Here is a 13,072-nt window from a genome sequence, read left to right on the forward strand (position 1 = left end):
AGAGTTCTTTGAGGGAGTGAACAAACAAGTGGACAAGGGAGACCCGATAGATATTGTTTATCTTGACTTCCAGAAAGCTTTTGACAAAGTTCCTCATCAAAGGCTCCTAAGTAAGCTCAGTAGCTATGGGATAAAGGGCCAAGTCCTCTTGTGGATCGAAAACTGGCTAATTAATAGGAAACAGAGAGTGAGTATAAACGGGCACTTCTCACAGTGGAGGGTGGTGAGCAGTGGGGTGCCACAGGGGTCGGTATTGGGTCCAATGCTTTTTAACTTGTTTATTAATGATTTGGAATTGGGATTAAGCAGTGAAGTGGCTAAATTTGCAGATGACACGAAATTGTTCAGGGTGGTGAAAGCCAGAGAGGATTGTGAGGCACTCCAAAGGGATCTGTCGAGGCTAGAAGAGTGGGCATCCATGTGGCAAATGAGGTTCAATGTAGCCAAGTGCAAAGTAATGCACATTGGAACCAAAAATCCAAAATATAAATACAAGTTGATGGGGTCTGAACTGGCGGAGAATGACCAAGAGAGAGATCTTGGAGTCATGATAGATAACTCACTAAAAACGTCAGCACAGTGTGCGACTGCCATAAAAAAAGCTAATGCTATGCTAGGGGTTATTAGGAAAGGGATTGAAAACAAATCAGCCGGTATCATAATGCCTCTGTATAAATCGATGGTGAGGCCTCATTTGGAGTACTGTGTACAGTTCTGGTCGCCACACCTTAAAAAAGATATCATAGCACTGGAAAAAGTACAGAGAAGGGCAACTAAAATGATTAAAGGGTTGGAACACTTTCCCTATGAGGAAAGATTGAGGCGCTTGGGGCTCTTTAGCCTGGAGAAAAGACGACTGAGGGGAGACATGATAGAGGTTTACAAGATAATGCACGGGTTAGAGAAGGTAGAGAAAGATGTGTTTTTCTCCCTTTCTCACAATACAAGAACTCGTGGGCACTCTATGAAATTATTGAGCAGTCGGGTTAGAACAGATAGAAGAAAATACTACTTTACACAAAGGGTGATAAACACATGGAATTCGTTGCCACAGGAGGTGGTGGCAGCTACAAGCATTGCCAGCTTCAAGAGGGGACTGGACAAATATATGGAGCAGAGGTCCATCAGTGGCTATTAGCCACAGGAGATAGATGGTATTCTCTTTGTGGGGAGGTGGTGCTCTGTTGTCTTGGTGCTGGAAGGAAGGCAGTGGGAGGGCTTCTGGTGTCCTGGCCTCACTGACAGTCCTTTAGATGGCACTGGATTTCTAGCCACTGTGTGTGACAGAATGTTGGACTGGATGGGCCACTGGCCTGATCCAACATGGCTTTGCTTATGTTCTTATGTTCTTAAGTGCCCCTGAATTCAATGAACTCACTTCCCGGTAAATATGCTTAGGACAGCCTCCTACTCTCAGTCCTGTCCCCTAAAATAAAGCACAAACTGATTTAGTTAAGCACTTGACCATACATAATGCAGTAGAAAGAACACAAAAAACTTGGGTGAACAAACTATTTGCTGTATGGAAGCCAGAAAGACATCACCTTGTTCAATGGCTGCTTATATGCCATCTTGGTGGTTACGTCCCCTCCCGAGTCACCTGGAAACATGACCAGGGTGCCTAACTGGGTCTGTGAGGCCAAAGGCGCCACCAGAAACAGCCCTCACCATGGCACGGCAATCCTATTCAGAGTTGCTCCAGTCTCAGCCCACTGGTTTCAGAGGAAGGAGCAGACATGAAGTCCCCAACACAGCAAGGAGGCAGCGCTTCATTATCCAGAAAGCAGGTGCTGCATGCTGGGATCCTACCCTCTGTCCCAGAGTCAGCATGGTAGCACAAGGCCATTTTACACAGCCTTAGCATGATTGTTCTCAGCTGAATCAGGCAGCCTCGACCATCTGTTCTACATCTTTATGAAAATGCTAACGAACAACCTATTTGCATTTATTGACATGATCCCACAGGTAGGAAGCTTCCATTGCTCTGAAAACTTGTATGTACACCAGAATGGCAGCCGGGCTGTGTGTTGTGTATTTGGGCTTCACATTATAGAGATGACTGCAGCATAGGACCTCCTGATCATATTCTGAGACGATGACAAAATTAACTGCTTGTGGACTGCAGCCTTGCACCCTGAGAATACGTGCCTTCTCCAAAAGCAATAGGCAATTGCAAATTTTCACCAAGCCCTGTCGTTGGCAGGGAACCTATCTGACCATTCAGTGTGGTCCTCCCTGGGGAGAAAGGGGGCTTAAATTAAGTTGAAATAAATAAAAAGGTAGGGAGTGACCGCAGATTGCCCAGAGAAGGCAGAAGAGTCCTGGTGAAGGAATTGTTGGTCAGCCTGGGGAACAGCAACCTGCACCCGAGCAGGAACCGGGTTATCCTGAGGTTCCAGCAACAGCAAATATTTACTAGCTTCTTGGGTCTGACAGAACAGGGCATCATGAAGCAGCCACCCCTTATGAATTATCCAGCAGTGCAGCCCCCTCCATACCCTTCTTTGATATACATACAGAGTAGGCAAAAGCCATAAAGGACTTTTAATAAAATGCAATTTCATCACCAAGCAATGTGCACAATGGGAGGCAGATCAAAATAGGTTTCCAGGTTACTCGGGAAGCAAGATGCACACTAAGACAGTGCAAAGGTAACTGTTTAACAAGACTGTCCCCTCCATGATTCAGTACAGAAAATGGTGGTCTCTACTGGAATGTTCTTCTGCTTCCATGGGCATTCTCTATGGTACAAGTGGTAAACTAAATCAGTTTTGACTTTGCTATAGGAATCTATGACATGAACTACTTTGAACTATTCTCAAATGGTGATTTAGAACTCAAAGAGGATGCAAATCCATCTATGTGCACAATTTCTTCAAGACATCACCTGGCATGCAGTCATAAGAAGCATGAACAGGTGGCCCAGACCCCAGTTATCCCCAAAATGTCAGTTTTTACAGGAAGGAGGGGCTGGGGTTTGGGAGGGGGGAATTCGGACAAGCAACCCTTTCCCACTGCACCACCTGTATTCTGAAGGGCATACCGTGGGGCATTTCTGAATGTATAGACTGGCTCAAGAGACACAAGTCTCCATAGTAGTCTTGGTGGTGAATAATCCTACTCCATGACGGACAGAGATGTTCCACGTATTTGTTATAAACACACTACAGTCTTGTGGTTAGTTCCCATGGGAAGGAAAAAATCAAACCAACATGAGTTGCAGTACCTCTTTGTCAATTAACCTTAGGGGATATTTCACATCTGGATTCTCAAGGGTAATGGCCGGCTGAGACTTCCAGAAGAGTCTTGCAATCAAACTGTACACAAGCCATACTGGATAGACCACAATTCTTCCCAACTGTAATATACAAACAGAAGTTTGAACCCATCACTCACATGATAAGCACAAATCAACACCAGTGAATGACTATGACCAAAAAATATATTAAAATTCCAAACAGAAGCAAACATTTCATTATTAAAATGGCCAACCCCCGTTTCCAACGACGACTATACTGGCAGCTGAGCCAGTGCTCGTTTGCAAATTCCACCCCCTCCCGCTGCTCCCATCCCTTGAAAAGTGGGACCAGAAAGGCGATGGGACTCGGGACCCAGGCGCAGCACCCCAAGATCACGGAGAGGCAGCTCCTCAGAGGCGAGTGGGGGGCCGGTTCTGTAGTGACTGACGGACTGCCCATGGGAAACCACTGGAGAGACTGGGAGGACCATTGGATGTGATGGGAGCAACGAATGCCCATCAACTTGCAACAGCTCCATTGAAACATATCACCGCACCGAAAAAGTGTGAGAACGCGGGGTGGACCTCACAAGCCATGCTCCGTTCCCAGGATGACGGCCCCCAGAATGGAATGATGGCCCGTGGGAAGAGAGAGCCTGCTCCAGGAGCCACCATACCACTCCCTAGTGCAATATTCCCAAAGTCCATCCCTGTCTCCACAAGGAGCAGATGGGAGAGTTGTCTGGCCTCATGGGGGCAGAGCCCCCCAAATCCCAGGATGTCGCCCCACACACCCCCTCCCTGCAACAATCCCACTCCCTGCATGCAGGCATCTTCTGTCTGGCTTATCAGATGTCAGGCGAGTGGCTGGAGAATGAGAATCCTTCGTGGCACCCCCACCCCCGCCAGACACACCCGGGCTACACTCCAAGTCCCACCCCACTGCCTGCAGTGAATCTGAGGGGAGGGAGGGGGAGGGCAGGACATTATACTGAAGGCATTCTAATTTTTTTTAGGTAGTGGAGGGGGGGGATGATACATACCTGAGGCAAAACAAATTTTTAAGATGAAAATTGTCCCTATCCTACTTTGGAGCAGCCGCCTGGATCCAATCAGTTAAAAAATCTTTAGATCTCCCCTTACTCTGCTTCCTTTGTAAGCAGACTAACATGATAAGATCTGTAGCGGGTGTGTCCCTACGAGTGGAATTGGGTCAACTTATCTTTGGAGGCCAGAGCTTGGAACCAGCCTTTAATTTACACTTTAAAATGCTCAGCAATAACTCCGGATATCTATCCTTATTAAAAGCAGATTCTTATATTTCCTCTTGGTCCAAGATTCTAAATACAAAACTTGATCTTATTGGATGAAGTCGAGGTTACGATGGTGTAGCTCTTAGTCTGTCCCCTGAGTACTTCTGACCCCCCCCACCCCCACCCCCGCCCCGGGATTGAGCTGTTATTGTTTTAACACTAACAGATGTTATTGTTGTTTTAACACTAACAGATCAGATAATGTTTTATAATAAGCAAAAGGCAAGACTGCAATAGAAATACTTGGGATATTCAAAATTCTTTTCGCACATTCTCTCAGAATTCCTACTGATGATCCCATAAAGGCAGAACAGTCCTATTACTGCTGTATTGCTAACAGGGTGCTGAGAGAAGACTTTTATCCTCTCTAAGGCAGCAGAATTATTTCATGGGCAAGGTGAACCCAACCTCTTAATTGCTTGAAGTAGGACACCTAAAGCTCTGAGCAAGGGGATCTAGGCATCTGTAACAATTACTTCTTACACAACTGTGCAATTTAAAAGCACTGAATTAAAAAGAAAATAAAAAGGGAAGTGCACTCAGATGTCTATTTTACAGAGGCATAACTCAGTGTGGCACACGTTTGAAGGGTTGCGCATCGTGGTAAGCAAGGGTTGTGTGTTCACATGCTTGTAGCCATGAACATCTGTACTTATTGCCAGCAGGAGGTATCCAAATTCAAAAGTCAATCAGATGCCTGTTTAGGTGCAACAAGCTTATGACTCACAAGTTAGTAACTAGTTTTTTACAAGAGGACCACTCTTAGTCAATGAAGGGTTATCTATTATCCCCATCTTTTAAAGAGGACTGACAGCAAGTCCTGTTGCCATAGCCACTGCTCCCCTCTACATATATTTTATTTATTTAATTTACGTCATTTATAGTCTGCCTTTCTCACAGAGACTCAAGGCAGATTACACAGTATGAGGTTAGTACAATCAGTATCAAGTACGTACATTTCAATACAATACCATAAGGTAAACGGATACAAGTTTAAAGACATAGCATTAGCAAGGACCCAAGACATAGTAGAGATACTGAAGCAAAACATAATCAATTCTAGGACTAACATTAGACAGCATGGAGCAATGGTTGTACATGTATTTAAAGCAGCAGATAATATATGAGGCAAAAATGGTGATGAAGTCTATGATCCCCAACTTGTTAGAGAAGCACCTGAGACCTCATCCCTACAATGCAGCCCTCCCATTTGAGTAAAAAGCTTTTTTGAATAGTTCGGTTTTGCATCGTTTACGGAAAGCCAGGAAAGTGGGGGCTCTTTCGACTTCCTCAGGCAGGTCATTCCACAGGACAGGGGCCACCACAGAGAAAGCCCGTGCACGGGCTGCTGCTGACTTCACCTGTGTGCAGCCTGGTACCTGCAGGAGCCCCTGTTCAGATGAGCGAAGCTGCCGTGGAGGAACAGAGGGAGGGAGGCGGTCCCGTAGGTATGCCAGACTAAAGCCGTGAAGAACTTTGTATGTAAGAACTAATACTTTGAACTGAGCACGGTAAACGATGGGTAGCCAGTGGAGCAACTGTAGGATGGGAGTGATGTTCATGCTCCTGCTAGCTCCTGATAACAATCGAACTGCAGCATTTTGCACTAATTGGAGCCTCCTAGTTAACTTAGATGGGAGGCCAATGTATAGAGCATTACAATAGTCAAGCCTTGATGTTACCATAGCATGGATCCAAGTGGCCAGGTCAGCCGTGTCAAGATAAGAAGCCATCTTCCAGGCTAGAGTGAGGTTGTAGAAAGCATTTTTTGCCACTGCCTTAACTTGTTTTTCTAGTAATGACGCTGGATCCAGTATAACCCCTAGGATTTTAACTGAGTCTGCAAGGGTCAGACAAACTCCATCGAAAGTGGGGAGTACAATGTCCTTCAAGATCTCTGCCTTCCCAACAAGCATCACTTCAGTCTTGTCTGGGTTCAATTCCAATTTGTTGTTTTTCAACCATTTCACCACGGCTATCAAGCAGGGATCTAAGATTTCCACTGTATCCTGTGGGGACCTGGATAGCGAGATGTAGAGTTGGAGGTCATCTGCATATTGAAGACATCCCACTCCATAGCTGTGAATGAGTTCTCCTAAAGGCTTTACGTAGAGGTTGAATAACATGGTAGATAAGATTGCGCCCTGCAGAACCCCGCAAGATAGATCTTATTCTGGAGACAGCTGATCTCCGACAGCAACCCTTTGAGTCCATTCCATGAGAAACGATTTATACCAGTCCAGGGCACATACTTTGATGCCCACTTCTGTTTCTAAACACCTCAACAGGATGGCATGGTCTACTTGTGTCAAAGGCTGCAGACAGATCCAATAGAAGCAGTAAGGAGGCGTGGCCCTTGTCCATATTCAGACGGAGATCATCCACTAGTGCTACTAGTGCTGTCTCTGTCCCATGCCCTGGTCTGAATCCAGCCTGGAAAAGGTCCAGAGCGCTAGAGTTACCCAAGAAGGTCTGGAGTTGGTTGGCTACTGCTCTCTCAATCAGTTTGCCCAGAAAAGGCAGATTAGAGACTCGGCGGTAATTGGCCACATCATTTTTGTCTAGGGATGGTTTTTTAAGTAGCTGATGGATAACTGCCTGTTTGAGTTGTCGGGGAAAGCTGCCCTGAGTTAGTGATTGATTTACAATAGACCTTAGCGGCTCACTTATGTGGTCCTTACTTGAGGTTAACAGCCAGGATGGGCAAGGATCGAGCACACAAGTAGTGGTTTTCATAGACACCAAGATCTTGTTAAGATCTGTCATTGTGATCAAAGCAGTCCAAATATAAGCTGCATGATGTATTTGGCATTTCTTCTATCTCGCTTGCATTGCAGCAAGTATCCAGATCAGAGCGTATTCGTGTTATTTTATCAGCAAAAAACTTAGCAAAAGCCTCACAGTTAATTGTCTGTTCTTGGGACTGTGAAGGTTCACATTTAAGGGTTAGGAGGCATCTGGATATCTTAAACAATTGGGATGGTTGTGAACTAGCTGACGCAACGGTTGCCGAAAAATGATGTTTCTTTGCTGCTTTCATTTCCACTTCATAGGTCCTCCAGTGGGTTCTGTAGCATATTCTAACTGCTTCTGTGTGAGTTTTTCTCCAGCGCCTTTCTAAACGTCTTCCAACCCTCTTTAAGCCAGCCAGCTCCGTGGTGAACCATGGGGCTGGTGTCCCTCCCAAGGGCCGGAGTGGCCGATAAGGAGCAATGGTGCCAATGGCTTCAAGGAGCTTTGTGTCCCACATTCCTACAGCAGCCACCACAGGGCATGTGTCTGGGATTTTAAAATCCTCCACGGCATTTTGGAATCTAGAAGGGTCCATGAGCTGTAGTGGGTGAATCATTTTAACTGGACCCCCAATTTTGTGGGGAGTTGGGGCAATATTAACTTTTGCCTTCAATAAACGGTGGTCTGACCATGGTTCCGGCCGAATCTCCAATGTGGAAACAAGGTTTCCTCTTAAAGGCTCAGTGCAAAATATTAAGTCCAAGGTGTGGCCTCTTTCATGTGTAGGGCCTGTCACAATTTGCGAGAGGCCCAGGGTTGCCAGGGAAGCTATACATTCTTGGGCCTGACTTGGGACACTCAGCATGGATGTTGAAGCCCCCCAGAACAATAAGTCCAGGTGTCTCCAGCACCATGTCTGCCAGCAGCTCTGCCAACTCAGAAAGGGGGCTTATGGGGGAGCTGGGTGGTCTGTACACAAGCAGGATACCCCCAGTCTGTCTTTAATTCCCAGAGACAGGAACATGCAGTCAATACCAGCTATAGCTTGTACTGGAGATCTACGGAAGTTGAAGGACTCATGAAGAATAATAGCAACCCCTCCTCCTCAGCTACTATAGCGAGGTTGGTGTAGGACCACATAGCCAGAGGGAGTTAGTTGGGACAGACACACCTTGTCATTTTCCTGCATCCATGTCTCTGTTACGCAAGCCGCATCCATTTTCTCTTCCTGCAACATCCCTACAAGGCATGCAATCTTGTTCCTAACAGATCTGGTATTGCATAGGATTGGTGTAGCGGGTGGTGGTGGTGTAAAAGCGGCCCCATTGTCAGCAGGTGGGATACTAGAGAGGTTGAATAAGCAACGAGTATTACTGCTCAATGCAGGGCACCTTCCGTAAGTCCTGCTCCCATATCTACCAGCTCCCAACTGCACCTGAATAGTTAATTTGCCTGACATTTTCTACCAAGCAAATTAGTATGTAAGCAGCTCACGATTGTACCCTACAGCCACATATTACAGTATTAAAATTGCCTTTTTCCACAGAGAGTACTAGGTGATATTCATCCAAAGGCCAGATGTAGCCCTGAACACCACCCCCCACCATTGCTAATCACTATTTCTAATGACTTTTGTCCTTCCCCCTTTCTCCCTCATTCCAAAAGGTACCATACTCTAAATTTTCTAAATAGTGGCAGGTTACACAAACTTCTTATGCAGAAGTTGTAGAAGTATCTTTCCCCCAGGCAGGGTACAACATCGCTTGGATGAGAGAGGTTATTTGTCGACACTCGTATCTCTGTCAGACATTCCCAGACGCAAGTAAGAAAAACTGTGTTTACTTTACAACATTCTAGTAATCTTAAAGGAAATGTCGATTGACAGCAGGGTTAGGACGCCCTCTCCCTACTGCCTGGTTTGAAGGAGTGGATCCTAATAGTAATTTCCCCCATGTCTGCAATAAATATCTGAACATTCTACAAAGAGCTGCCACGTTGGGTTTTCAGAAAATTTCCAGTACTAAATGAGTAACTGCAACGTCCCTGTAAACTTCTGGTATGGCTACCAGAGCCATGAAGACCGGGACCTGCAAACACAAAAGTAGTATCAGGAATGGGAACGACACACAGAGAATGATTCTGATCAAGACAAATCAAGTCAAAGACAGTGGGGAAAGGCAGCTTTGGCGACATTAACACCTAGGGGTCAAATGAGGATTTGAATTGGGCAGCTGCAATGAGGAGGGGCTGTGTCTCAGTGGCAGAACATGTGGTTAGCAGACAGGAATTCTCAGGTTCAATTCCCAGTCTCTTCACTTAGATGGCCTGAAAGATCCCAGCCTGAGCCCTTGGGCAGGTGTAGCCGGTCTGAGTAGACAAGACTGACCTTAGTGGACCAAAGGTCTCATTCAGCATATGAGGCCCAATGTGACACCCTTGCTCTGGGTTCAGTATGTAATCTGTATTTGCCATTGAATACTTTGGTTTTGTTCTGATAGCATTCAGTTGTTGGATTTTAGTACACATTGTGATATTTAAGGCCTTCTGTGGTAACTAAGCCATTAAGTAGCGAAGTGGCTTCTTTCGGCCTTTAGGAATGAATCGAACTTTGGCACCAAAAAATGGAACTTTTGGTTCTCGAAGGCAACCGCGACGACTCCCTCAGTCTGTTGTTTCACATCAGGATGTAATGTTACTTGACTTAGCCTTGTCTGAGTTTTAAACTCTACATTAAAATCTGGGAGATTTTTTTTACCATTAACCAAATTTATAAACTTCTAATAGTTAGTGGATACTTTTTAACCCGGTACAGTTTTGTTATTATTGTCAGTCCCTGGCAGGTAGATCCCCCAAGTTCTCCACAGCAATCACACAGGTGTATTGGTTGAAGTAGCTATTAGAGATCCATCAAGTTCAAGGTGCTCAGACAACAGGATTGGCAGAAGTGACGTAAATGGGGTTGGTAGTGTTAGTTATGGGGAAGATTCCCGCCTTCAGGACAGTGACCGTTAAAGTTCTGGCACGAAGGAGCCAGGGGAGATAACAGATTTGGGCTAGACAGAGCAAAGAATAAAATCATCTCAGTTCCCAAGAAGGATACATCTCAAAACGGCTGCAGCTGGCCCTTCAAGGGCACTTGCTCGAAGCGGCAGGGAAAGAGAAAGTAAACACTTGCAAGATAACCCACTAGGTTAGCATCGATAAGAAACTTCCCATGCCCTCAGATCAACACATAACACAGAATACATACATGGCAGATATGCAGGATGGCAGATATGAGAATTACAGACAGTAGAAATGTCATGGAATTTTTAATTGACATTTTGTAGTGTGGTTTTACTAGCCAGTGTGGCGAAGTGGTCAGTGTCTTGCACTAAGATCCGGGAGGCCCAGGTTCGAATCCCCATTCTGCCATGAAAGCTGGCTGAGTGATCATGGTAGATCACACTCAGCCTGACCTACCTTACAGGGTTGTTGTGAGGATAAAATGGAGGAAACAACATAAGCTGCTTTGGGTCCCCACCGGGGAGAAAGGTGAGGTATAAATGAAGTAAACAAATAAATAAAATACTGTATTTTTAGGAAATGGCAAAGTAGTTTTGCTGAGAGATTTTACTTTTTTGGCACCTGGGAACTTCGCAAGCATTTTCACTGAAAAAATCTAGTGAACTGATTAATTGCAAGTGATTTATTTAGCTTGCTAATTAGTTTTGAAAGGAACATTGACTGGGCATGGTCCAATGAGATAATTAAAACTCTGGGGTCTGCACCTATGTTCCCCCTTCCCCAATGAACAAACAAAATTAAATCTGCCATTATAAACAATAAAGTGGGGAAAGGGTGGGGGATTTTGCTTCCCTCTTAGGCCTGATACTAGGCCTGGTTCACATCTTTTTGCAACAGATATAGAACTTCACAAAAATGTTAGCTGTGTAAAAAGTTCACAAATATATATGCCATTTTACTGTAATTTTTCTTCCAAACACCAATATCTAAATAATTACTTCTGATTCTGAATCTTGCAACACTAGCATATTCCTTGGAAACTCAGTAAAATTTACAATCTAAACCATTCTGTCGGCCTCATTCCGCTACACCAAAGCCCCTTCAAGTGTCCTGTCCTATGCTGGGCAAGTTTCCTAACCGTGGGTGTAGGAACAGTTTATACTATGACTCAGAAATCAGCATACTTAAGATTCTTCTCCAAACAGCTGATCAACAGTTATTTGGGGGTAGCTGTGCTGTACACACAACAATGTTCGTTTTATAAATGATTTACCAAAATGAGACTTAGCTTAAAACAGTAAGCATGTTATGGCACAGGCCCCAGCAAATACTGGCAGCTCTCACCCATCCCAGGGGCTGTGGGTGTTACAAGTTCTCTAGAGGACTGCAATGCTTTCTAAAAAGCTGTTGACTTAGCACCATCTTGGAGTCTAAATGGCTCACCACCACAAGGGACACGGAAGGAATTCTTCCAAATGCAGGGAAAGTGAAGCCTACCTGTAGAACCCACAGCTGGCCCTGGTAAAAGTGTTTCACAGATAGACGGATTTAAATAAGAACTCGTAATGATAGATGTAAATATGCATTATAATGATGGGGAATTGGTATGTTTTGTATTGTGCTTATAAAATTTAAAAACTTCTAAACAAAATAGCCATCAGCAAGATTTGTGCATTTTTGATTTGCTGTCTGTTGCTGCATTGTTAGCTACTTGGCATCTAAAGATAAGGCAGAATATAAACATTTTATCAACAAAATCATACTAGCAATGTTTTATTACGGAATTCGTAATAAAACAAAAACAAAATGGAAACAATGATTAGAAACAAGTACAAGAAAATCAGAAATGTATCTTCCAAAATTCAAATGACATGGACTAGCAGCGTTTCTTCACTAAGGCAAATCTTCAATGCCTAAAACTTCTTGAAAACCCACAGCCACACCGCAATGTCCAGTGTTGCAGCTGACGTCAGTTGCTGTCACCTGATCAACGTATTCCACCAGTAGATAAGCTGAGAGACGCACATGAATCCCATTTCAAGAGTGAGCGGCTTCCATTTTTTTTCCATATTACATTATGCCCTACAAACTGTTTGACCCCAATCAAATACCATAAAGCATTTCCCCTAGAACACTGAGGCCATATAAAAGCTACCAAAGCACATTTTCCTTCTTATTTATACATACTATTTTTTCATCCTAGACCCAACTTAACAGTGCTCAAGCAATCAAGAAAATCCACCTACTTTCTCCAGTCCTTTCACAGTATTATACTTCCTCTTAATATTCGTTAATCACAAACGTAGGAAGCTTTCTGTTCCTAAGCAGAACAGGCTCCCTAAATCTGAACATCCAGTCGGGAAGACCAAGGGCTGAATGCAACGGCACCAGTATCTCCATGAGCAGAACACTCACGAATCACTGCAATATTCTAACCACGTATACGACACGGTACAGGCTTGCTGCATTTGCAACAGAAACTATTTAATTTATGCATCACGACTGTAAAAGATCTCAGGCAGCGTTCAGCAGCTTCCCTGTTCACCTTTCGATTCTCCCCGAGCAAATTCCATACTGCTCCACTCTTGACCCCCCGAGCTACAACACAGTGCCAAGCTGGCACCTCACACAGTCCCCTCTGTGCCACGTGGCCCCCCACTGGAAAAATTCTGTGCATTTAAACTTTTGAACCCTCCCAGAAGAACCAATTTTTGTTCAATGTGAGATGCTTCCCTCTTCCTGGGGAGCTTAAGACTACGGCAGAACACAGGCTGGTCTGACT

General features: G+C 44.7%; 1 protein-coding gene across 1 annotated transcript in view; it reads right to left on the minus strand.

Annotated features, from left to right (window-relative positions):
• Nucleotides 1–13,072, minus strand: part of LOC129335470 (NADH-cytochrome b5 reductase 3-like) — a 36,407-nt gene that overhangs the window by 20,495 nt on the left and 2,840 nt on the right. Inside the window, exon 2 of the mRNA XM_054988029.1 lies at nucleotides 3,227–3,358. Within this exon, the coding sequence (XP_054844004.1) occupies nucleotides 3,227–3,358 (132 nt within the window). The remainder of the gene's footprint in view (nucleotides 1–3,226; nucleotides 3,359–13,072) is intronic.

This window comes from Eublepharis macularius, chromosome 9 (genome assembly GCF_028583425.1).
Source record: "Eublepharis macularius isolate TG4126 chromosome 9, MPM_Emac_v1.0, whole genome shotgun sequence".
Taxonomy (NCBI): domain Eukaryota; kingdom Metazoa; phylum Chordata; class Lepidosauria; order Squamata; family Eublepharidae; genus Eublepharis; species Eublepharis macularius.